General features: G+C 42.0%; 1 protein-coding gene across 7 annotated transcripts in view; it reads right to left on the minus strand.

The window, feature by feature from the left end:
- The window catches only part of GAB1 (GRB2 associated binding protein 1), a 101581-nt gene extending 79648 nt beyond the window's left edge, over positions 1–21933 (minus strand). For 2 of the 7 annotated variants that reach the window (XM_054823618.1, XM_054823614.1), the window contains exon 1: positions 21216–21930. In XM_054823618.1, the coding sequence (XP_054679593.1) occupies positions 21216–21287 (72 nt within the window). In that variant the 5' untranslated portion in view covers positions 21288–21930. Of the gene's footprint in view, positions 1–21215 lie in introns of all 7 variants that reach the window. The other 5 variants (XM_054823615.1, XM_054823619.1, XM_054823617.1 and 2 more) reach the window with 5 other exon arrangements.
- Between the last annotated feature and the right edge of the window lie 5692 nt (positions 21934–27625).

A 27625-nucleotide genomic window follows, 5' to 3' on the forward strand; every position in this document is an offset into this window, starting at 1 on the left:
AAAAAAAAAACAACCACAATTAAAAAAGGAGGAAAAGGCAGTCAGGGAAGAAAGTAAAGTAGTTTAAAACAAAGGCTTCAGTACTTAACTTATTCCTGTCTCAGGTTATTGTGAAAGTGTGGGGGGTTTTTTGTTGGTTTGGTGGGATTTTGGGGGTTTTTTGGTTTGGTGTGGGTTTTTTTTTTTTTTACTTTAGAACTAGTGCGGGTTTTTTTCTACCTGATCCAGTTTTCATAAGTGCCTTTCCCAGTTTTCATAATTAAACCCATTAAATAAATAATTATACGGCTATGACGCATGTTGCTATGGCAAGGATTGCGATAGCAAAGATTCAAGCTTTTATGACTTCACTACAAGGTCACATAGAAGCCTGTGAACAAGAAAAATGTGTGGTGAAAAAGGTTACTTCCATTAACATCAACTGCAAGGAAAGATACTAAGCTGAAGCACGTGTCTGCACTCCGGAGAGTGGTCTGAAGCACAAGCGTTCCATTTTTCACTCCAGTCTCCACAGCAAGTCACAGAAGGAAGAGAAATGTGACTACTGACTACCTCATCCTGCTGGCTTTGTCTGAACGGTATGTTAGCACAACCCTCAAACAGTGTACGAGGCCCCGGGGCCACATACATTTATTTGCCCGCTAACCCAGTTGAATACTCTTTTGCCTTTCAAAGTATCCATAAAAATACTACAAGACTGATCTTTAAAGAGCGTGCAATTCCTCACCAGCTACCTTTAGAGGCGAGGCCTTCCCATAGGAACGTGGGCATCTTCTGCGCCCGCCATTCCCACCAGCAAAGCACAAGTCCAACCCAGGCGGGAGAGACACAATAAGGCACACAAGGAGATCTGCGGTGCCAGCCCAAAGTGGGTGTGCAAGCACGCTCAGGGGGCTCCGGACAGTCAGCTGCACTTGGTAGCTGTGCAGTGGTCTCCTCAGAAGGCAATATCCAGGGTAAGACAGGGCCCCAGAGAGGTCTTAGCTGGGACAGAAGAGCAGTGAGCAGCCTTCAGCCCTACACTGGACAGGGTTTAGGGAGAAGATGACAACCTGCCCTCAGATTATCAACCAAATTTCCTCCGAATACAGTTGGAAAGCCCCGCACTTCACCATCACTGAAGGCCACAACTTGCGTTATGAGAAAGAAGCTACCCGTTGGCCAGCAGCTATTCACAGCATGGTGCTGCTGGCATGGCGTTAGCCCTTTGGGTGACAAACGCCGCCGCACCTCAGATGCACAAACACCAGTTTCAAAGGAAAAGCATAACTAAGTTAAAGCTAAAAGTGCCTCTAACTTGTTACTATTTTTACCAGTAAATCTTGTCCTAAAAATATTTGCGTGGGGGAGGAGGAAAAAAAAAAAAGAGGATTTAGTGGGGTGTCAACTAAAAACTTCTAATCAAATACATACATGTGTTTGAAGGCAAATAAACCGCTTTGATGCTGCTTCATGGTGAAGTCTACAACTTAGCATAGAGGATGAAGCACACAGACTTTCACATTAAGAGAAGAGGTGGGAGATTCAAAATTAGAGATGAAGAAAGTACACACTTGTACTGAACTTTCAAAACAAGTTATTCCAGTTTAACATTTTTCTTCCTGAACTGACGTAGCATAAATAAGAACCAATGAACTAATGAAATGCAAAGCTTATCCTGAAGCATGAAAGTATAATTGTGCTGTGCTTTGCTAATTTTAGAAGACGAAGAAGAATGACTATACTATAATAAGTCAAATGTAAATACACAAGGCCATCCAATCACCCATAGTGTGTTCAGCCCACATTATTCAATTCTTCTTCACGTCTTCTCAATTTAAGGCAATAAGATCAGCAAGGAATTCTTCTACGACCTCCAGTTTGCTAGATAAACAAATCTATTCTACTCCAGAGAAAAGTTTACCAGTTACAAATCTCCTCTACTTTGAGGCTGAACTGCCTGTAGCTTTCTCCACCCGAGACACACAGAAATGTCAGACAGCGCAATAAAGAAGTGTGAAGTCTAGCATCTTCACAGTGCCCCAAGCCCCTCATTTCCACCATCACCTCTGGATCCCAGGGGAAAGCCAGATTTTCATCGCTATGATACCCACACACTAGGCTAGCATCAGCGTAGCCTAAGACTGCAGTTTCTTACATGACACTCAAAACAATTGGACTGAAAATGGAAATAATTAAAAAAAAAAAAACACCTACTGGGAAGTTTCAAACAAAGGAACATCTTCCACTCTAACCACTATTTCCAGTTAAAAATCACTATGGGTCATGACCTCTCCTGTTATAAAAGCCAGCATTTTGCACAAACCTTCTTCCAGTAAGACAGATTAAGAAGGTCAGATAATTATACAGAAAAATTGAGATACAAGCCACAAGCTAAGCTACACATGAGTATATGCTTACTATCTCTGCTTTAAGTTACCCTGCAAAACTCCGGCTAATCTAGCCTAAGCAAACCATGACATGCACATTAGGAAGGCTATCAAATAGTAAAAATCAGGAAACCCCAAGATTATGAAGCTGTGTTTCCTTTCAACCTTTTGGTAGAATAGGGTGAGCAGAAGGGAAAAAATAATCTGGAAGTGTTTTGTTTCAGTGGAGCTGTATTTTTAGTCTTATGAAGATATTTCATTATTGTTTTCATGTTAAAATATCTGATTTTTTTACTGTGACAGAAATAACAGTCAAATATTTCTGTTTTATTAAAACCATTTTCTAAAAAGGTCATTAAATCAATCAGTTATAATGAAATATTTCAATTCATCTAGATAGCATTTCTGATATGACTCTTATTGGAACCTTTAACTTTCTTGTTTAAGAAACTTCAGGTTCTTAGAGACACACAGATGTTACATGCTAATGTTCAAAACAGACAACAAAAAGCAATTCTAAGCATAAAGACACCCCAACTTTTACAACAGATGAGATTCTATAGATTAAGCAGTTCTCATGAACAAAACTGGCAAAAAAGTTAACTGCAAAACTTATTTCATGTTATTCTGCTTAAGAGAATACCAATCAACACACAATAGCTCTGATTAACTGGCTTACTTAAAAAATTCTTTACTAAATTTTCCTGAGTATTAACTCATTAAGCTTAGTCCAAGAGGAAAAGAAAAAAAGTAACTGGAACAGTTTTCCTTAGCATTGAGTGTGTTATACTGAATGACTATTACATTCTTTTCATACTAGATCTTCTCAGTGAAACAAGTTGTTCATAGTAGCTATGTTATATGAAATACCAAAAATACTCCTATGATGAAATCCAAAAGCTCACCAACAGACCAAGAAGGTAGTGAGCTTTGGGGGAGGTGGTGGTTTTTAAGAAAAATGAAATAATAAAAAAAAAAAAATCACCTCACTTGATACAAACTGTCCATCAATACAAACAGTTTAAATTCCTTTCAGAACAAACCCAAAAACATCAATAAGAAAATCTTCAACTTCCATTTACCCTCCTTAGGAACTCAGGCCCTGCCCCCTCCCCACCACTTTTGATTTATTTTTTTAAATACATAGGGATGGTTATGATATTTTTTGAGTATGTCTGATTTCCCACAATCTGCAAAAAAGTGATATCACCATTATGAGGTGTGTCTCAAAAGCATATAGATTTCATATGCCTTAAATGTGTCATACCACAGGGGCATATTTTGTTAATGCTATGTAAGATATTACAGTATATTCACTTAGCTCTGCAGACTTTAACCACACTCACCTAACAAGACAGGCGAGTTTGGCTTATACAATACGTAAACAAGCCTTAGAGCAAACATGCAGTAGAACAAGTTGAAACATTGGTTACATTAGTTAAACCTCATTACACCTGAGTAGCCTCTTCATTTCCAGTTATTCCCATTAAGAACACTGCAGGTTAGCAGAAAATAACAAGTCATCATCTTCCCCATGCCCCCATTCCAGAAATACCTTGCACAGACGGATGCAGCACAACAATTGTCAGAGTGCACAAACGGCTCTGGACCACTTCCAGGTTACTTTCACACTTATATGCAGACAGCTCTATCTTTTTTCCCCCAATCACAGTCATTGCAAAACTCAAACATACAGGCCGATCAGTTTTAACTCAATCGGCAGCAGCCTTTGGTACCTTGAACTACGTCGGTACGTGCAGAACCCTGGTGAGGTGGCTCACGCAACTACTTCCTCTGGGACAGCAACAGGCTTGGATTACATGATGGCATTTGGGATAGATACAGAGATTCCCTCCTGTGCACAGTAATGAATTCTATTTGGTCACACATCATTTTTAAAGACCTGTGAAAACAGAAAGCAGTAGCCCCAGTGGTCATATCACCACTGTAAAGGCGTCTCCCAGCTCCAAATCACTTCAGGCTTGCCTGACACAGGTTGGGAGAAGAATACCTGACAGAGGCTCAGCCCAGGGAAGACAAGACTGATGCTGTAAGGAAGCACTCAAAGACTCCAAAGCTTTTTACCCTGTTCACATGAGGGAATACATGTGGTAGATTCTGCTGGCTTCAGGATTTGGGTGGCTTTTTCAAATTTATTCATTTTATTATTAGAGAAGTGAGATCAAACAACGAAATAAAATTTGGCTTTATAGTTAAAATCGTACTCTTTCAGGGTCAGCTTTCACATTTGTGTTTGCTTTTATATCGCAATGGAATTTGAATCACGTATGCTATTTGGGTCTTTACTGAAGGATGACCACAACGAGACTTTACAGCTGATACAGAAGACAGCAGCATATCTTGGCAGTGCTCTTAACAGAGCACAGATAATTCCCATGGTCTCCAGTCTGGATACTGTCAATTGTGTTTATGCACAAATTCAAACCATTTCAGCTTTAATGGCTTTCCATATAGGCAAAGTCCTAGCTACAAAGTAATCCCTCACTCTATACAGATTAGACTAAAAAAGAACAATTATGTTTAAAGCCTGCTACATGCTTTCCAAGTAAAGAGAGAGGTGGGACTGCTTTTCAGTGTTAACTGTCCTGAAAACATCATCCACAGATCCTTCCCTCAGTGATGTACAAACTCCAATAGAAGACAGAAGAAAAATGGATAAAATAGTTATTTTGGTTATTGTGTTCTGTAAGGCATTCATGTCTATTTAGTGTGTTGGGGGGAGGATTATAATTGTCATTTTTAAACATGACAAATAATACCATGTCAAAAAATAACATGCCCTGAGTAACAAGTATATTCAACGCTAACATCCTCCTTGTCCACAACCAAACCTTACCAAACTTCTAGATGTAGGACCACTTCATACAAATGCACAAGTGAATGAATAACCTACAAATCCTTTGTACACATAACAGAAGAAATTAGCCTTAATTAAGAACTGAATGGAAAAAATACTCAAGTTCTAACAGTTCAGAAAACAGTTTAATCACTTCACCCCAAACTTAGCACAAAGTTTAAAACCAAAGAGATACATCTGTTAGAGCAGGAAAAATAATGAGATATAGGTCTCTATAGAGGTACAGTGCAACTTTCATAACTATGAAAGGCTTTAAATGCAACCTTCAAGTAGTCCAAATTTCATGAACTTATGAAGAAAATAGTTGTTGCATTTAGAGATATACAATATGGTTAGCAAGTGTGACCAAAAAACGACACCAGCTACAGTTGGCTGTGTCTGGAAAAAGTCTACATGCCCACCCAATGGCGAACGTGGGCCATACCAATCTACGTGTTCCTGGAATAGGCAACTCTTGTGGTCAAGAGACTTAATCATTAAGAAAATGTGGGTATATTTTAAAGGAATAGAGAATGTGAACTGCAAAGGCAACTTCCAAGAAAACAGAAGATATACTTCATTTGGCAGCAAAACATTAATGATAGCAGTATAGAGAAGACAAGTCAGAGGAGAAGAGGCAGAATTTGGAGCAGACAGACTGAAGCACATGCCATTGGTGCAAAGCTTACATAAAATGAGTGTGGGAAGTCATCCATGGACCAGTCAATGGCAAGAAAGAGCCACGATCAAGAGATACAAGCTCCAGAAGCTGCAGATCCCCAAGGGAAAGCGAGACAAAAAGGAAAAAAGGAAAAAAAAAAAAAAAAGAGAAAAAAGACTACTACCTTTTAGTGGAGACATGAATCAAGTTACCAGAGTAGCAAAGTATAGTGTCACAAGGCTGAATACAAGAGATCAAGCAAGGAGTTATTGATTATTTCTAAAGTGAATAAAGATGAAAGGGGAAAAAATATAAAGAATGAATGAACTATTGACACAAGAATCAGCTTGGAAAAGGTCACCCATAGGCCTCTGCAGACATCTGTAAAAGTCATGAGGAAAGACCGAACCACGGCTTCCCAAACATGGGGAGGTACCAGTAGAGAGTTTTCTGGGAAGGCTCTTGGCTCTGAATTTTGCTCCTGCCTCCCCCTTAGAGATGACCTTCTGGGCATACTATAAGGCTTATTTATTTACCCAGGTTTTTGCCTGAAGGATATAGGGATGGGTGTGAAGATTTTCCTATTAAGAAGGCAAAGAGATACCTTTTGTTGGTGCGTCACTAATTTCTAAGCTGTTCAAATTGTTTTAATTACTATATACACACAAAGAGGTTACGTTAGAAGCTCAAAAATATACATTGTGCTTTATTATATTTAGAATATATACTTACTTGGACATTGAGGTAAGTTCTACCACACTCAGTAGAAGTTCAACATGTTCTTTCAAATAATTTCTTTAACAATACTTAATTTTTAACCCAGAACTGTAACAAACTTAGAGGACTCTCTCATTTTGTCTTTTTACGTTAAGATAATACATGACTAACAGAGCTAGAGTTCAAGCAATACATCCTTGTTATCACATACATACCTGAAACAAAGTTTCTGAATTATGCTGCTGAAATCTTACAGATTGGTTTGGTTCTGCCTAGTCTTCACAATACACTCTTGGGCAAGCCTGTGAAATTATTCTTGTAAATCAAAAACTACAATCCTGCAATCACATGTCCATTTGGGGACCTTTTTCCACAGATGAGTAAGAAGTTGATTGAATGCTACTGGGGAATAACTGCAGTTCGGAGGAACTATTACTTTTTTCCAACGAGTCTCTTTTTACCTACATAGCCAGTAGTTTAGGGATCTGTTAAAAATAATTAATCAGTGTGGGACGCTGCACTTCTTCATGAAAAGCCAAGATTAACACATTGAGTCAACAACTTCTATTTTGAAATAGTTTAATTCTCTAAGGAGATGACTGCTTTCCCTAAATGATGCAGACGTGTCTGCTGTTGTCTGGGCCAATTCAGAGGCTTGTTATTCACTAGTAGGCTGATTTCAAAATCGGACTACCCCTTCAGAAAGTTGCAGAGACTATGACATCACATTTATGATAATTTATTGCACAATTACAGTGGCTACATCCCTGGATTTTATTTCGTGGGAAAGCATGTCTCTACTACAGTCTCAATCATTTTCTCGGCTTATGCCTGCTCGCAGAGTTACAAGTTTTGGTATAAAGCTTAGCGTGATTTCTTTTTTCATAGCACTATAAAGGTGTTTTATAGCAACTTAAGGCTGTTTAGTTCAGTTTCCTGGAGAAATATTTGCACTTTAAATTGAGACTTACTGGAATTTCACAAGCAACTCACAGAAGCACTGCTTAACTATTTGCTAAAGATCACGCAATCCTCCACCAGATTTTACTTTAATACTACTTATAACTTCATAGAGAAACAAAAAGCCCAACATCCTTTGAGAAGGCAAGCTCGCCGTATCCTTAGATGAATGACAATAATGCAATCAATGAAATTCAAGGCAAGAGTATAATTTAATAACCTCAAGTTCAAATGAAAAGATTTGCACACCAACATGATATTTATTGACTAGAACTGATAAAATAGTACTGTGGAACATTGCAAGACAACTTAAAGTAATGCAAATCATTGAAAAATTTGGTTTCATTATACTTTGCTCAGTGTTATCTTCATTCTAACCAGAAATACTTTATACTACAAGCTTAAATTAAAAGGTAATAGTAGACAGGTCCTGTAATACTATAATTACAGGACCCAACCCTTACATTTTTGCTTCTGATTCAGCAAAAAACTTTCACCATACAGTGTACAAAGAACACAAAAGTATTTTCTAAGTTATTTAACATGGCATTTATTTGAATATGGACTATTTAGTTTCGAGAATTCGGAAATGCGTGTAACACATGAAATAAAAATGTTTTCATACGGTTGTTTCCACATTCGGTTCCCATGTGGTACAGTGTTCTTAAGAAACAGGTTGCCATCATTTTAGACTAGACTACAATATAAACAGGTTACTGTGTCCTATTACACTTCTTTCTTGCCAATTCCCTATCATTGTTGATTACCCAAATTGCACCCCCAAGAAAACTGGTTTCATACTCCAAGTACAAAAAATTTGTTTCAACCCCAACCATAGGGATCAGTAAGTCCTCCCACTGCTGTGAAATGAAATTTAAATTCTTTTGTTACACACAGGCAAATCATGTAAGTAGGTGATGGCAACAGAAAGGGTACCCAACCCACTCACAACTTCTAAGACAAGCTACCAGGTCCAAATATTTCTCAAACTTATCTTTCTGAGGAACTCCATCCTTTCCTTTAACTGACCAAATGAGAACAAACGGCACAAAGGAAAACCCTGTGCCCCTGTGCATATGCAACCTCTCAGCCAGCAGAAACTGGAACATGAAGCATTCCCGCAGCATGTAACAGCAGGGTTCTTTTGCTTCAACTCTCTCTTCTGAAATAGGTATTAAACTAGACTAGAGTAACATTCTGTTGCTTTGTTTTATTGGCACAACCTGCCAATTTTTTTTTTTTTTTAAAGTCATCTGCATGGAGAATATGCTTCCCATGCTATATGCAACACAGCCAAAAATCAAGGTAAGTTGTAACTGTTGAAGGTGCTTGCTCTATCTTTTAGAAGAAAGTACAATTAAGAAGTCAGTATAACATTCAGGGTGTTCTTACCTCATCTAGTACCTAAATATATTGGACTTATTCTCATCCTCTTCCCATCTTAGTAGGAAGAATCACAGGGAAGTGAGGACGTATGGATGGATGGGAAGGTACAAATGGAAAGTTGCCAAAACAAGGGCTGGATCTTTCCTCTGCTGTCTCCATTTACCAACTTAAGGCCATTTCACAGTTCCACATGTAGTTGCAGTGTAGGAGCTGTAGTGTTCAGCACACTGTGAGGCTGGTCTATCATAATTCAAGACAAATTTTCCCCATAAAGGACAGAAACCAGCAAAAAGAGTGTGTGAGTGCATTGGGAGAGGTGGGGAGCCCCCATGGGTGTTAGCTGTGTCTTCTATGCATCATTCTGGAGTCACAGTCAATTCAAATAAAATTAAGGATTTTCAAAGCTTAGAAATAAGAGTATGAACAGGAAAAGTGGGGATGACGCACTCATATTTTGCAGCTTTTACAGACATGGCCTCAGAGGTCCGGCAGGCTGATGGAAGCAGACCACGTGTCCCAAAGCGCCCCATGTTACCATCTTGCCATGCAGTGAAAGAATCCGAAAAAATGAGCAAAGCCCTAGTGTTAGACCAGACAGTGCTTATCACAAGTGACTGGTTAAATGGCAGACACCATGTATCTCAGCAGTGTACATACATGCAAGGTATGACAGAGAGGAGAAGAGGCAACACCAACAGCAGGAACAGTTGAGGCAACCTAGTTGCTACTGCTGCTAACTCCAGAAGCTCGTAACCCACTGTTTCTACTCTGTTTTTATCATCTCCTACCATTCACCTGCTTGTCCTGATCAGCTGAGCAGCCACCTCGGTTTAGAAGATTGGAAAGACAAGGAAATCAGTTGGCCACGTAAGTGCAGTGAGCAGCTTATCCAACCTGTACACAACTGAATTAGCTTCCCAAACACATTGCCAGAGGGACACCCCCCACCACCTTCATAAATACAATTTCAACGTTTGGAAAGGTGCCAGGAGTAAAATGTTTGTTTACTGCAGGCAGGAAGAACTACCTATGATTCAGACATTAGGAAGTGACAGGAAGGACTAAATTATGCAATTTACAAGTAGGAAAATAAACACCAAATAGTTGCAATGGGAGGGAGGAGGAGGAAAGGACACGAGAGACAGAAGTTTTGGATCTTCCCTCTCACTTGTGCAGAGCTGAAGCGATCATCGCAGCAGGAGGCCCCCCGTAGGATTTCTTCGCCTTTTAACCCTCATCCTAGAGCCCCTGGCCAGGGACTTTCCTTCTTAGCACTAAGTAAGAAACATCTGTCCAGTTCAGTCTCCCAGTTGGAAAGGACAGATCATGGTCTTCCTTATTCCCTATTTTGTTTAAGGAAACAGAGATTTCAGAGAGGAGCACTCCATCTGCCCTCCCTTTAAACAACAGCTACCAGAAGCAAAGGAGCAGACAGAAAGAAGGCTCATTTTCCAGCCAGCTAAAGGAGGGAGGAATACATGTAAGCTCTGTCAGATGCTGGTCACAGAGACTGATAGAAAAACATCTTCCTGTAAGCAGAAAGCAGGAGAAGCACCCTGATGGGAATAGCGCTGCCTTCCCAGCAGTTGTTGGAAGCAATCGAGCATCTCAGCAGTGTTGCTTACGACTTTGCACCTCCCCTCCACAGTTTGTAAGATCGACTCTCTGCAGTACATACCTAGCAAAAGTTTTAAGTTTGTTAAATTGCAGTAATAGTCTGCATAATTAACATGCCCATTCCAAGGCTAAAACAGCAAACAAGAAGATTTAAGTCAAAGTCAGCCATGGCTGCACTGTAAGAAAACACCGAAGAATGCTACCAGATTTATGTAATGATTATGGTGCCTCCCTTATATAATCAGTAAATATCTTCCTGCCACTCTCTTTATAAATCAGACAATAAATTTCTGCCTTTTTTTTTTTTTCTCTTTCTCTGGAGCTGCAGAGATTCACAGATGAACAGAGCCATCAGGTCAAGGAAAAAACGCAAAGAAGTGAATTAACTTAGCACTGAAATACACACCATAGCAGAAAACTGTAGTTACTCATCCTGGGACAAAATTACCCTGGGATGAAACCAGGGTTAAGTTTCCCAATTTACATTAATGAGTCACTTGAATGCCACTCTGCACTTTTTATCGTTGCCCCCCACCCCATTTCTCCCTTCCCTTCCCCAAACCTCCAGAAAGGAAAAAAACAGGTTTTATCTTAGTAATGACTGACTCCTGAGTGCGTGTAAGTGCGCTCTGTCTGTCGATAGACCCTTAGTAGCGAAGAGTAACTTATTTTTCATAGTGCTGACAAGCTTATGCAATTTAACTTCATTTATGTATGCAGACAACTGAATTAGATAGGTCATAACTAAGAGCGTGACATGACCTCAGCTTTAAGGGCATTATTTCATGCTGAGTAACAAGTCACTAGACTGCAAAACTTATCTACATAGTGTGATGCAAATAATTTTAGCAATAATTGTGTAGAAATAGTAAATGGAAATGCATTAGAACATGCAAGATTCGGGAAGATACACTTACTGTTATACCTTATACCTACTCTTGCACTTAAAGTTATTTCCTTTAGCAACAGGAAAAGATTTTGTATACAAAAAGTTTATCTAATGCCACGCAGCACAACGCGTAATTGAAAAAAAGAAACATTTCTTTAAGGAAGTGCACCACAAGAAATCATGGAAATACATGACAAGTGATATATTCAAAAGGGGTAAGTTTTTGTCAGTTTGTGGCTTAAATCTCAAATGAAGTTCATATAGATCACTACTTTCTAGGAAAGCAGAATTGCCAGATGGGATCACGCCCATAGTCTACCTCCGACACTTCTGGCACGTCAGCAGAACTAAGAAAAGACCAGATCACATAGGTGAACCAAAGGACCTGGTTACAACATGACATTTTAGAAGTCTCCTCCTGTCACACCCCAGACCTCCAAGTGCTCACGCTTACAGCTGGGGGATTCTCTCCAAGCCCCCTGGAATCTCCTGTATTCATCACGTGGCAGAACGCTCCACTACCTCATCCGTCCTAGGAAACACCAGGCTCTTCTGTTTCAAACTGCACTCAATACCCTCCCCTCTTAACCTCCCTCTTCCCTTTTTTTTTTTTATTTAAACTATGCAAGGACAAATTGCCAGTTGACCTCAAGTCCATGCATTACTTTGACATCCTCCTTCTCAGTTGCTTCTTGATAAAAAGAACCCAATACTAATCCTTACAATAACCACTAGGAGCATCAGATAAATTATCCCCACCATCTCTTTCCTAACATCCTCCTTACTTTTCAGTGTTTGCTGGGAAGGGGCAGACTTGCTGTCAGTATTTCATCATATTTTTAAGGATCACAAAAATTTTTTTTTTTTAAAAAATCATAACTGTTTGCTAGATTCTGTATGTGGCCTTTAGAGCATGTGAGCAAATTGTTAATCCTGATGAACTCCACACTGACTGGTTTCAAAAAGCAGTCCTTATAAAGTATCAGTCCTTTCCTGCAGCATCCCAAAACCAGGAGCAGCTTCTCTACTACATCTGATCCTGCTTAAAAATCTACATGGAAACACAAACGTCAGAAAACTGTAAAAGAAACATGTATTAAGTGTGAATGGGAACATTTGTCTAGCACATTACGTGACTCAGTGCAGTTATTCTTCATACAAAGGGAAAATGACAAACTGACACTATTTTCAGAATTGCTTCTTTTTTATATACACGGGTATCGTTCCATTTTGAAACTTAAAATCCATTTTTCATCTGATATGTGTGCATTTACCCTTTTAATAACTCTCCCGAATGGACTGTAATTCTCATGAGTTGATTGCATCAGAGGTCTATTTGAAGGCAGGGGTATTAACCGTGTTTGAATAGCTTCCTATATTCTTATTCTATACTCCCAATCTAATCCTGCGAACTCCTACTGTCAGCAATAAACACCTGCAGAAGGTTTATTTTGTTTTTAAATCCCAAACCCCAGACAATATAGAAAAATAAACCAATGTCTTTCCATTTTTGTGTTGGTTTTATATCTTTTTTTTTTCCTTTTCTTTTGAGGCAGAAATACTGAAGAGCCTGGTGGCAGCTGTAACCCCAGAGAAAGGAACGTGCTGGCCTGCACCGCTGAAACCCATCGCATTCCTCCTGGGGTGGAGACAGGCTTACCCCGGAGGAAGGCAGGCAGCAGATCTGCCATCACCCTGCCCCAAGGCTGGCTGTGCTGGGAAATGGGTGGGGAAGCAGATTTAGTTTGTGACAGCCACTATCTCCACTGCCACGAAGGGTTTATCTGGTATTGTTTTCACTTATAAAGCAGCAGGACAACTCACACGTGACCAGCTAGCCGGCTAGAAACCCCTTGTGCTGGAAACAGTCAAAGAGACGAGGCTGCCAGGCTAGGTCATCCCAACAGCCTGCCGCCAGCCACCAGGTACAGCCGCTGCCTTGCCTGACCATAGCCCCGCGTCAAGATGCCTCATCTGAGCTAGCCAGCATCTGGCAGAAGACAAAAATTACCTCCTCCTTAAAAGCAGAGAAGGCAAAGCTTTCTTCTGGCTTCCCAGAAATTCTCAGAGAAAAGAACAAGCACAGCACCTGAAAAAGCATAGGTTGGTTTTTGGGTGGGTTTTTTTTTTTTTTAATCACTCCGCCAATAAATTGCTGTACAAAATAAGAACAAGCAAAACCTTTTCATTTAATTCAGTTCTTGATGTGGGGCCTAAACTCAGCTATCCAGAAGTGACAAGCTGGTATACTAACCTGGCACTGTCTCCTAGCAGAATTATCACCTCTTTTTCATGGTATGTTTTTACACAGAATTATTTCTATTATTATGTACCGATATTATGCATAATAATATACAAGCTATATGGACATAACTACCTGACTTTTTTAATTACATGATGTACCACCAGTTCCAAGAGAGACAACTATCATGCTGTCATTTACCCCAAATAACCGCCATTTACCTGAAGAAAAAAAAAAGGAAAAAAAGGAAAAAAATACATCACCAGAACCCCAGGGTGTTTAATCCTAAAGTTGTAATTTCGGCACATAAAATGCTATTAAATTTATTCCTTCTCCTCAGTTAAAAAATAAAAATACCTGGTTAGAGAATTCAACAGTTCATTTAGCCTTCCTCATCTCACAGAAAGTTACCTTATAAACATTTCCCTACTGGATACTGCTAAGGAGACAGTCAGATACTATCTAACATAAGATTATTTTTTAGGACTAAAAGCAGCGTAGCTGCTTCAAAAGTTAATCATGAGAAACAAAACTTTTGTCAGCAGTTAGAAGCAAGACCAAGCACAAAAACAGACGACATAACCTTTTATTGGAAGTCAGTTTTGGTGGGTTTTTTGTTGTTGTTGTTTTGTTTTTTGGGATTTTTTAAAGCTCAAAAATACAACTAGCACATTGCACCGAGCAATATTTGCAAAGCTAACACTATTTGTACAACTATGAACACTTTTCCTAAAATAAACAAGCCAGAGAATTCATAAAAAAGGAACCGCAGTAGTCTAATCAAGAATTGATAAAGGAGGAATTGAGAATAAACAATACTTTATTTTTGGTCTAGAAACAGAAGAATCCTTCCTCCCCCCCTCCAAAAAAAAAAAAAAAGAAAAAAGAAAAAGGTAGTACTGCCTTAGAAATAGTTATTTGTACATATGAGGAGATGAATTCACATTAGAGTCCCTAAACCAGCAGCAAATTACTTGGAACTAACAATATTCACCTGTACACAACACATACCTGCCTTGACAAGATTATCCCTTTCTGTCTGATCTTTCTGCCTGCCTTGCTCAAGTAATTTGCATGACATAAGGTCTGTCCCTCCTAATGAAATACTGCAATTAAATTGCAACAGTTGAAATTGCTTCTATTGGCAATAAAATGATTAGTCATTGAAGCACGGAAAATTTTAAGGTCATTTTGAGAAAAATCTCATGAATCTCTCACTTCAATACAACAAAAGAAGTTGAGATGAAAAAATAAGGAGGTGTATCTTTGCTTTATCTTTATTTGTTCTACATTGAAACAAAACATCAGTTGTACTCCCCTTCTTGATTTAAGAAATTATATCACCCAATATAGTTTGGTGACATCTATTTTCAGACTAGAAAAAGGTGACAGCAAGAGTAAAGCAGTATGAGATAGCCAAGCCAGAGCCATCTATGCTACACAAAACTACTCTCTCCCTTAAAATTACTACCTTTTGAATCACTGATGTTCCTTTTACTTTTTGCCAAGACTTTTGTCAAAGCCATGAACCAAATTTAATGGGAAATAAATGTGTTCTAAACATCCATAAGACATTACATTATTCTAATCATCTGATCCAAAAGTCAAAGAAAAAAAAAAGACAAAAAATCCATGCCTCAGAAGTGTCCAAGGCATCATTCCAAGATTTTTAAAATTTAAAGAGAAAGAAAAGGACACTGGAAAGAGTTTTACGTCCACCACTTCCCTCTTTCTAAATAAGGGACTGATGAATGCCAAAAAAGATGAATGAAAATGGAAGAATCCTCTCTCATCTGAAAGAGTGACCTGGTCAACCAAAGGCCTCCAGAATTGATGCTCATTTTGACAGTTAAGGCCTATACTTTTTTTTTTTTAAAGCTAAACTGTCCAATAAAAACATCCTTTTCTCAAGATATCCAATCCACATTTATTTCACACAGCTGCTTTGGGCTTACGATTGACTAAGAGGCATGCAAAACAAGGTCATCTGCATATAATTGGAAGTTAAATTCATGGTATTTCTTTATTTCCTCTGGTTGGTACATATGTTGCTTATACCGAACGCTCGATGCTGCAAGACTTTGTGCATAAACAGAGGAGCAGCTACTATGCAGCATCAAGAAAGGAGGAGACATTAATTTGCTTTTGCACTTCCTTTCCCCGTTAGTTCTTCATTGAATTGTAATCCCCTGCGATTAGCTGCTCCAAATTTTATTAACACACTTACCAAAAGACAGAAGCATAGTGAAAGGGTACCCATAAGCTGCTATACATCCAACTGAGAATGATCTTCGACATCACAAAAAGTCAGAATTTGACTATTTGCTCACCTCTCAGCTATTATGGTCCTAAATTAAGGGTAACTACCTAACAGCTGTTAAGAAAAATTGTTCATATCAAGAAACATCTTCAGAATATCTGGCTTATTTCATATGTCCAGCAGTTCACATGCACTTCAATTTCTGTTATTTGAGTCTCCGACTTTCCTATCTACACCAAGAAAAGAAGCGTTCAAGCAGTTCAGGTACTGTCTGACCATCCAAGCTCAGAAACATTTAAATTAACAGCGTACACCAGTGTGGTATACTAAATGAAAATTAGAATAACTACCAGAAGAGACTTATCTCACTTAGTACATGTATATTAGACGACTTAATCTGTTTGATATACTGTTGCCTGCTCTTAAAACCATCCACTCTGAAACCACTGGTAATTAATTCAGAGCATACGCCATAGGTCAAGCACTGATAGTGCTGTAGCGTTGGCAGCAAAGTCAACACCAGCTGCTAATGTCCTGTCAAAGATGACAAATACTTGTACGATGAGTTCCACGCTGCTCAAGCGAGACTTACATCCAAACAGCAAGCGTAGGAGGCAGGTATACCCCCAAAGTCATTCCCAAGATCTTTTCAGTCTCTTCAGTCAGCAACTTTCTTCTATAATGAACAAAAGCATTATGTTTAGTCATGCTTTCAAATTCATGGTTTAGGGTTTACTAACCCATGTTTAAAAATATCAAAAGTCAAAATACTGGTTCCTGCACAGTGTATAGCAGGAGGGAAGGGATAGACTTCCTTCCAGAAGGAAAGGTTTCTGCATGAACACTGATCATGGCAAGGTCTTCAGCAACTCCTGGAGCAGCAACAGCACAATCAAGTTCAGAATATTAAGATGTTACTTGATTACACTCATCTGTCCTGAGTTAACTTGACCCAGCTCTACAAGGACAGCATCGAATGGTGTCAAACAAGCTCATCATCTTTTTTTTTTTTGTAAACCAACTGGCTTCTTAAATTTGCTCACTATGCTCATGCAAGATCACACACACACACAAAAAAAAAAGCTTTAACACAAACAGGTGCCTTCCAGAAAAAGTGCTTCTGTCAGGCACTGCAGCTTTTACCAGATTACAACTACTGTGCTGAATAAAACGTTTCTTAACACCATTACGTATCTTAGCACGTTTAAGTATTACTCAAGACAGAAGAGGCACCTATGTGATTAGTGCCAAAGAGCAACTGCCAAACAAAACCACAATAAAATATTCCACTTCTCTTACTTTTATATCTATACCGTCATAGCCTATAGTTCAAACATCAATAACTAGCTTAACAGTCTGGCACTTTTTAGTCACCGTCTACAACTGAGAACTTTAGAATAAGTATAAGGATGTTATATGTAGCCTTGCCTGAATTATATCAGTGCCCCTTATGTCCTGGGGAGATCAAACCTTTTGCTCATTTTTTAAACTCTCTGGTTTTTAAATAATTAAATGCACAATCAGCGGGAATAGTCAAGTAACCAAAGGATTTTTAGTAATAATTACATCAAAATGAAGGTTTCCTAATTTACTTTCAAAAATCATCTTATAAACTCTCATAAGCACAGGGAAGCCTATCAGATACAGAAAAATCTGAACCAACTTATCACAAAAAAAGTGTTTTCTCCTTTCCCAATACAGTTTATGCCAGATGTTTTTGATGAAATTTTACCTTTTATCAAATAAAAGGTATTTCACTGTAAGTGGTACATGTTAGAATACTGAGAATTACTATATTGCATCAGTAGACTTTCTACAAACCAGTTCCATCAACGCTAAAATCCTGATTTTAAGCACATCCAGTTGTCACGCCGAGCCCTAGCCACCACCCAGATGAAAGCATAGTAGCTCTACGAGAGAGTTTAGAAGACTTATTCCCATTCCTTCAATCTTTTCTCCCTTGCTTTACCAAGGACAGCTGTGTTTAAATATCTGATGGTTTCTTAGCATAAAGCCAGTAAAAAATCCTCTATGCTGCTACCGCAAAGAATCAGCTATTTTAACTGGCACGTGCACAGCAGAACTGCAACGTAGCAGAAAACCACGAAGCCAAGGTTTACTATCGCTTTTTAAAGGACAGATGGAGAGAAAGGGGCTTTCCAATTAAATCCTTAAAAACAAGGGGACCAGAGCAGAAGTAGTACAGTAGGTTAAAGTGACGGCACAAACGTTTGCAAAGTTTAAGGCAACAGGAGAGGAAAGAAAATAACACAGAGGGTAGCAGAAGCTGGGAAATGTAGCAGTCCTCCATCCCTATGCACAAACAAGTTCTTTCATGTACTTGTGCAATCACTGCATAGGCTGCACAGACCTGCGCAGGATTTAGTCCCAGCTCCCTTCCCCTCCTCTACTAAACCCACACCCTATCTCAGACCCCCAGCCGACACCAAAAGTTACTTGTATTTTCCCCAGAGCTCTGCTGCTGGCAATGACCAGTCTATTCCAGCAAACAAACTGTTCTGAATACCAGCTCCTGGGGAACCAGCACCACGTGCCAATGGTTATCAAAAAAGTACCAAAAATGCATGAACAAGACTCCTTTTAAGGGGCAAAAGGGCATCCATGGCATTAAGGCATATATATATTCAAGGAAATCTGATTTTTCCACCTGCAGGACAGGGTTGGTTGGGTTTTTTCTTTTTTTAGCCTCAAAATGATTGTAAGCTAGCTTTAATATCACCTCCAACTGTTTCAAACTAAAAATTGAAGTCCCTGTGAAACATATGTCTATGTACTAGCTTCAAAGTGCTCCTTTTCACCCTTCCTAAGAACTGAAACCATATTTAACTGCAATTTCAGACTTTTTATCTCCCTTCCCAGATGGTAACCTGGATTTGCCCCAACACTTGCATGCAAAAACTAATAGAGCGTGAAGTTACAATTTTCCATATATATATGTGAAAAGTATGCGTTGCAGAAAAGCAGTTTCCTATTGAAATCACTTTCCCATCTTTTTGTCTGGTGCAGCCTCTTGAAATATCACCAGTATAAAATACGGCTTTAAAAAAAACACAGCTTTTCTGTGCCTTTGCCTAAGCGTAGAATTACAGAGAGCGTAAGCCAACACTTCAATCAGTGCACTCAGCTAAAGTTCATCGTCTTAAGTACATCAACTTTTTTTGTTTGCTTGAAGATGGCGATCGTGATGTCAAGGTCACTTTTAGGTCTTTGAAGTGAGCATGAACCTTTAGCCTACAACTGATCAGACACTACAGACAAGCAGGAGGAATTTTACTTTAAGTCCTCCTTTAAACGGTACCTTTCTTTTACACAAGTAGAAAACAGTCTAAAACAACGTGCAAGATTTAAACTTACAACCTCACGGTCTACAGTGCATGCAGATGCTAAGCCAAGTCATGCTCATATAAGCTTGCTGTACTATCACTCCAACACTCTGCCTCCTCAAAAAGGAGATCCCCCTTTTAAGTGAAAATTAAGGAATTACTTCTTTAGGACATGGAACCACTTGACCAACGCTGTAGTCAGGGTTTTCCCCTCAAAGGTTCTGATGTTATTCCAGTATGGAAGTGGAGCTATAAATACACTGGAAGGGCAGTTATGTGGAAAAAAGCTAGCATATTTAGGGACTGATTTATGGTATTGATTTAGGAAGGTGAACTCTTGCTTACAACTCTGTCCATTAACAGACAGCATAACTGTATATGATTTAGAGTCTGAGTGAGAAATTTATGCAAACTTTAAAAACATTAATACCGGTCTTAATTCCTACACATTGGTAAAGCAGCATCCTGTGAATACACACAAACACATGGAGGATTGGGCAAAAATACAGCCCATGTCCAACTGGGCAGGGAAGCACAGCCTTGCCATGACCCATCAGGACGTCCTCTTCACAAGTCTGATCCCGTGTCCTTCACATGAACAGGATTTTTGCCACTGGGAACCAGAGAACGGACTATCCCAATTATTAGTTTTTATTTTAAAAAGACTCTGATTTCACCAATTTCTTGGCATCTAAAAAATTGTCCATAATAGCAACAGTTCTTTCGAGAAGTGGTTGTTAACCGCTAAGAGATGAAAATAACATGGTCACATTAAGACCCATATTCGCAGATTCTCAAATGAACCTGAAGGTTTAGCTGCTTCAAAAAAAAAAAAAAACCACAAAAACCCACTGATAACTGCAAAGGCCATTTCTATTTAAATACCACCTAACCAGCTAAACGAAGATTAGAAAAAGACAAGGAAAAAAAAAAGGCCCAACATTTTGTGCCAATTACACAGATGCCGTTGAAGCGACCCTGGTGCCAAGGGGAAAGGGCTCAGCAGAGATGACTCCTGGCATCACCCATTCCTCCTACGTGACTTGACAGCGTCCCCGCCAGCACGGAGGAGCCCCAGCGCACACCAGCACCGCTGCTGCCCTGTCACGAAATCTGCCCTCTCAGCAAACGCGCTCCATTTTCCTGCGAACTCAATGTCAGCTCCGCTACAGCCCCTGCTAACATATTTACTTCTGAGCAACAGTAGCCTGAACTTCAAGTTAGAGGCACTTTTTTCGCAACTCCCCACCCTCCACCTTCCCTTCTCCCCGATGTAGGGGGCTCCAGTCCCAAGGGCAAAGGCACCCCCCCGGCCCCAAGCGGGGAGGGCTCCCGCGGCATCCCCGGCTCCCGCCGTCTCCGGGCCAACAGCTCGGGCTGCTCTCCCCGCCAGGAGCGACTTTCGGCCCGTCGCACCGAGCTGAGTTACGGGGCGTCCCCCGCCCTCTCCTTCGATCAGGCACCAGCTCTGGGACGGCAAGTGTTTACGTTTAAAAATACATATATACCGAGCCCGGATCCAAAGGGAAGACAGAAAAACTCCGCCCCCCTCCCTCTCCCGACTCCCTCGGAAAGGCGATAAAAGCTAGGCAGAAACATCTGACCGCTCGGTGCCCCTTTTTAAGGAGAAAGAAAAAGGGGGGGGGGGTGTAAAAGAAGAAAAAAAAATTTTTAAAAAAAAGTAAAATAAAGGGTCGGGAAGCCCCGCAGGACGTACCGGGCAGGAGTCCCGGCCGAAACGGGGAGGCGGCTGGGAAGGCGGCTCGTCCGCGGCGCCGCCGCCGGGCCCGGCCAGGAGGGACCGCGCGGGGAGGCCGGGCCGTGCGGGAGCGGGAAGCGAGCAGGGAGCTCCGCCGACGGAGAAGCGGGGAAGGGAGAGGGAGCGCGGACCGCGAGTGGGAAAGGGCACTCACGTAGCGTTTCAACTTCTTCTCCGGTGGGGACTTTCGGAGCCAGCCCGAGCAGACCACCTCCCCGCCGCTCATGGCTGGGCCGCCTGCCCGCCGGGGCAGCCCTTCTCCTCCTCCTCCGGCAGCAGCGGCGCCCGGGCCGGGCCGAGGGAACTCCGAGACGCGGCGGCAGCACCGCGCCCGCTCCGGCCTCCCGGGGCTGCGGGGCGAGGGAAGGGGAGGGACGGGGGAGCGGGGTGTGTGTGTCTGTCTCTCACGCACAACAACCAGCGGCGAGCGGGGCTGAGGCGGGAGGTTCCCCCTTTCCTCCTCCTCCTCCTCGCCGCCGCCGAGTCACACGAACATCGGGAGAGACAACAGGGGCGGCCGCCGCCCCGCCGCAACTTCGGCTCCGGCGTCCCAGGGCAGGATCCAGCCGCCGCCCCGCGTCGGTGGCACCGCCCCCCGCACCGCCGGGACCCTCCCGCCGGGGAAGGGCCGCGGGGGGCTTCCCCTCCCCTCGACCCGCCGCCGGGCCGAGCTCAGCGCCGGCCGCCGCGGCTGCCCGGGCTCGTTCCTTCCCCTTCCTCCTCCCCCTGCGCCGGGAGGAGGGGATCGGCCAACGCTCCTGCCTCCTTCGCCTTCACCTCCGGGAGAAAGGGGGAGCGGGGGGGGGGGGCCGGGTCCTTTCCCTCCCGGCGAGCGTGGGAGGGGTTTACCCTGGTATTCACGGCCTCGCGTCCTCCTCTTCCCCCCCCCTACCCCCAGCCCACTTTTCTCCACAGCGCCGGCCGCCGCGGCCAGCCCAACGGCGGCACCTCCCCTCCCCTCCCCGCCCCGCCTGCCCCCGCCCCCAGCGCCGGCCCCCGCACCGCCCCGAGCGGAGGAGCCACGGCACGGCTGCTTCCCCCGAAACTCCGCCGGAGCCTTTTCAAACAACAAGGGCCGGGAGGGAGAGGGGAGGGGAGCGGACGGCGCCTCCCAGAGGGATCCTGGGAGCTGTAGTCGGCGGGCGGCAGCGGCCGGCGGGGACTGCGGCGGCGCGGCCGTCTGAGGGGCGCGGGGCGGGGAGGGAACGGGCCCGCCGTTTGCCGGCGGAAGAGAAAGGGGGTGAGGGACGGACCCCGACCCGCCGCCCCAAACCGACCCCGCCGCCGGGGGTGTCGGTTTGGTTTTGGTTCTGAAGGACGAGGCTGCGAAGCGGGTGGCGATTTGGATAATAAACATTAAAATCGCGGCTGAAATGGTGATTCTTTGAAACCCACCGCGGAATCGTTCATTAGAGATGGGGAAAAACCACCGAAAAACCCGATAAAAACTGCATTAAAAACAACTCGGCAAAAGTAAATTCCTCTTAGCGAGTCTGAAACTGTCTTAGCAAAAAAAAAAAAAAAGTTAAAAAGTTGGGGTGTTAGCGCAGAAAGGCGGAATGCCGGGTGCGGTCCCTCCCGGAGCCGGTCCCCGGGACCGGGGGGTGATGGCGCTTCCCCGGTACGAGGCTGCGGTGAGGGGCCGGCCTGTGACAGCCGGGACGGGTTCACGAGGGTGGGAGCGTCGGAGGGGTTTGAAATCTCCCCGGGAACAACCAGCGCCCACCCGCCTGGGTGCACCCCCCCGCTGCAAGGCCACTCCACCCACTCCGAACCCCTCCGCCCCACAGCACCATTCCCTACTGAAAACCCACCAAAACAAAACAAACAAACAAAAAGGTTCGACTGCCCGTGCGTGCTTATCGATCCGCGGCATTTCTGACATTATTATTTTTAAGTGGCGTGTCGGTGGGCTGCGAGGCTGGCCCCCGCTGGGGTGCCGGCGGCCGATGCCTTTGCTCACCCCCCCCCCCCTTTCTCTCCTGGCTGAGAGCCAGGCGGTGAGTCCCTCCTCCCTTGGTCTGGCTTCGCACAGATAAATACCCCAAAAATAAACAAAACACAACAAAACAAAAGGAGTGTGATATGCAGGGCAATAATCCTAAACACTATTCAACCAAAAGCGAAAGACCCAACTCGTTTAACATCTGCGCGGTTGGTGCTCTCTGTCTCTTCCACTCTGCCAGAAAAGATCTCCAAATAAATATATATATATATATAATTTTTATTACTTAACTGCAGGCATGGGACCGCTGTGGTGGTTATTAGCACCAGTGCTCTTCCACTGCAGAGAAATAGTCCCCCTAGTGTGCCGTTGTTGAAGGGAGCGCTGTGATTCATCAAGGTGTATGGCATTAAAAAGTTAGAAAGCAGCGGTTGTAGCGTTTTAACAGGGGCATTTGCAGAAATAACAGGAAAAATAAAGGTGAAAGCCCAGAGTCGTTAAAATCAGTGCATCAATTTCACCAACAATCTTTTCATAATAATTATGACAGGTAAAGCACTATTAAGCACTAAAAGAACAATATGAAAGAAGATATTTTGCCAAAAACATTTGGAAAAAAAGAAAAATGGTGAATGTTGGCCTTTATCGATGTTAAAAGTGCACAAATCCTAGCATCCAAACAATCCTCACAATATACACATCTGCACATTATCATTTCAGCTGCCCCAGTGGAGATGTTGGAAAGAGTAAAAAAAAGTGATTTGGTGCGTGCAGTTGGTAAGCATGAACTCAAATTGTACCGTTAGGTTTAGATTTCAAGCTGGGTTTCAGTGTAGCTCTTTTGTTGAAATCACTAATGCCATCGTTTAAGATTCTCAACATTTTGAGATTATTTCCAAGTGTCAGATAAGACCACAAAATTAGAAACCTGGAGACAATTTAGTATCGTCAGAGCAAGAACAGGTAGAATCAGTGTGAACTTACTAAAATGCCATTGGCATTAGGGTGTTGTAGCATGATCTAATGGTTCATTTAAATGCCATTAATTAACCCATGTCTTGAGGGCTAATCAAAGGAAGCCAGAATCTTTTGGCTTAGGCAGACTCTATGGAGGCACCATCCAAACAAGTTATCTGGTTCCAAAGACACAAAATTGTCCCTGAGGTCAAATTTCAAAACATAACATTTGTATTTTAAAACACGCTGAAACCAGTGTTACCCTGGAGTCCGGCATTAGTTTTCATATATTTGTCATATATTCGTTTGTCAATTCATTTTCTTGAAAATAGCTATCCAGAGACAAATTTTTTCACCCCTGCCATATAAAGATAAATTGTAGGCTAGGGAAAAGGACTACTCTTCCCAACTAAGCGAACAGCCGGCAAAACCAAGAATATTGGTACTGTGGATTTCTATGCATAACCAGCAAAGCTCTGCAGTTCAGAATTTAGACATCTTGTACTAGGGTAAACCGAAGCAATTAAGAACACCAATGAAATGCATAAACAGCGCAATATTTAGGTCTGACTCTTAACACCTGCATATTTATGGCTGTAAAACTGTCTATGAAGAGAGGTTAGTGGGCACAACTGACATCATTACGCCAGCCAGTTTCTCCATGTAGAAAAACCCTTACACTCAGCTAGATTAGGTTAGGGCATAATTTCCTGAAATTAGGATAAAAGTCACAAAGACTGCTGTCAAGAAAGAATGTTTCAGCTAGTTTGCCTGCTCTGGCTTTGTTCTGAAAGTTTACACAACATTAAGCTTGCTCCATTTTGAAATTCTCCTGCAGCGTGGCTTGTGCTTGGAAGTACCGAATACCCCGAATCGGGTAGTCCCTGCTTGCAGGACTGCTGTTACCCTACGTCAGGACATGACCATCCTGTCCCCTTGCTTTGTCCCCGCAGGTTATTTCTGTACAAGCATGCTGTTACTCAGGAAGCCCAGAGGATAAAGGTCCTTTGAGCTCAATTAATTGCACTACGGAGATCTTTTGTGTTTTGTGCAAGGCCAGTCCTGGAGGAAAAAGGATTTTCTTTGCATTGCCAGTGTATTAGAGCTGCAGAGGTCTCACTGTGCCCACTAGGATCAATCTCTTTTGCTTTGCAGTCAGTGGTCGTGGGGAATTGCTACCTTATTTTTCAAACAAGGTTCCCTTGCTTTAGACCCTCTTTTTGGTTTTTTACTGGCAGCATGAAAACAATCGACGTCCCTCAGCCGTTTTGCAGCCGGTTGGGTTACTGAGGGGATTTTTTCTCCCCATTTTTAAAAAGGAGCATGCAATCGGCAGCTGCTGGTGGCCAGGAAGAGGATGTGCCCAGCAGAGCAGCTAGAGCAGGGAGCGCAGGAGGGATCCGTCCTTGCTGCCTACAGCAGCACCGAAACCGCTTCAGGCCCAGCTACCGCAGCGTTGCGCGTGTTGCCATTTCTGAATCCCACACAGGAGCTGCCACCCAAAACAGTACCCGTTTCGGGATCGGATACCGTGACCAACTACGCAGTACAAAAACCACTGAATAAAACGCGCTTTGACCGGCAAGGTGACGCCGTGCCCTGCTACGTGATGACTACACGCACGGCCACGGTGCTTGTGCCACCTTCCAGCTCATTGCACTGGAGTTCAGGCTCCTCTGACAGTGGTTTCTTCTCAGTTACCACCTTCCTTCCACGAGCACGTGCAAGACGCCTCAATTCCTCCATCGGCTTGGTGTTCTTTCACAAGTGCATTCCAAAGTGTTTTAAAATGGGTTCTCCAAAATTTTGGAGCAGACTATTCATATAACTTGCCAGATACAGTAGGTCATGTGGAAATCCATTTGCCTCTGGTTTGCCCGTCAAGCCACCTTGACAAAGGAAACAGGAGCTGATAGAAGAGGAAATTAAATTCACATGGGTTTGGTTTTAAAAATATAAACAACGTTAATTTCTCATGCAAATAGCTTAGAAATTCTGGACTCACATAATAAGACACTGCTCGTTACAGCTCCCAACTTTGCATTATTCTTATAGTATGAAGCGCTGTGCATTCCTCTGTAGTTTCTGCAATCACAGTCAGCTGTGATTCCTGATAGTCATCCCTAAACTCTTCTACGCCCTCTGCTCACATTTGGGAACAAAATTTGTGCTTCATTATGACACACGAGACTTAAAACTCTAATAAAAAAACCTAATCAAATAATAAAAATTAATTTAATAAAAAATTTTACATGTGAAACTATATCCCAAAACATCTTTGGGTATTTACACAACAATGAATCAGTGCAAAAAGATTCTTTTAAGCTTGAAAAAAACCTTCATTTAGACATTTGTTTCCATCTCAGATATTTCCCTTTTGATTTCAGAAATATTGCCAGGTAAATTTAATCTACAGAGTTATTTTGGTCAGTTTGTGGATGACATTATCTACTGTTTCTTTCAGACTGTAGTTATTGAGCTTATTTGGCAAAGAGATTGAGGAAACTCATACAAACCAGACATAATTAAATGAGGTGAGTGTGCGTCCACACGCTTTAGGGTTGTTTACCGGTTGTTAAGCCACCTCCTGTCTCATTTCTGTTATTCCTTTTCATATTGATGTAAGCAAATAAAGGCAAGGGTATACTGCAGAACTCGTACAGAAAAGGACTGATTTTTAGAGCTGCATTGGTGTAATACCTTGAGATTTCCTCTGTGATTTTTGTAAAAAAACTCTCCTTCCCCACTTCTGGAATGGAAATTCACTGGTAAATGTTTGTCCTCTGTTTTTTTTGCCAGGGGATCAGTTGACTACCTTACTTCATGTAAGGGAATTTCCCTTTTGTTCCTAGACTAGGCAAGGAAGAAGGAGCAGGCTGGCTGGTTGGCCAGCCATGCAGAAACTTCCTCAGCTCTATGCTGTTCAAAAATTAATCAGCGAGATTTTCCCTCCATAAGGACAATACCTTTGCACCTATCCTTGTGTACTGAAAATGCATGGACTTTTTGTATCATAGGAAGCATTTTACAAGTTCAGCACAATAGAAACTTAATGGTTCAGACATGTTTGCTTTGGTTTTGTAATAGAAATAAGAATTACTGTGGAGATGACCATGTTTTCAGAAAAAAAAAAATAAATTAATGCGTGGTCATATAAGAGACCGATACTCGAATGCTGTGCATATTCAAGAAAGCATCACCCAGGTTGTTTGGTTGAGCGTGGTTTGTCCTCCAAAAACACAAGGTGGAAGATGTATTGAATACCTCCCAAAAGATAAATTGATTGCATGTATAATACTGAGGCGGCAAATATGAGAATATTGCAGGCTGGTGGTTTCTGTTACAGCATAAAAAAAGCAAGCTCTTATCAGAGAATATTTTGGTTAGAGACCCTTTTCATACAATACAACAATTTCAATAATTCAGTTTATAATGCAAGTATAATAAGTTATGTCAACTAGATATTCTGCTTTTTCTTACCTTTGTTTGTTCAAATCCTCACGCTTAAGCAGTTCCTTGCAACTGGTATTTTGAAAATAAAGTAAGGAAATCAAAAGATTACCAAGAAGTATCTGAAGAAAGAAGGAGAAATGTCTGAATGCCAGGCAAGGTTAAGATGTGTTTAGCTGAAGCTCCTGTCTCCCCCTAACAGATTAATCCAA

The sequence above is a fragment of the Grus americana genome, chromosome 4 (genome assembly GCF_028858705.1).
Source record: "Grus americana isolate bGruAme1 chromosome 4, bGruAme1.mat, whole genome shotgun sequence".
NCBI classification, from domain to species: domain Eukaryota; kingdom Metazoa; phylum Chordata; class Aves; order Gruiformes; family Gruidae; genus Grus; species Grus americana.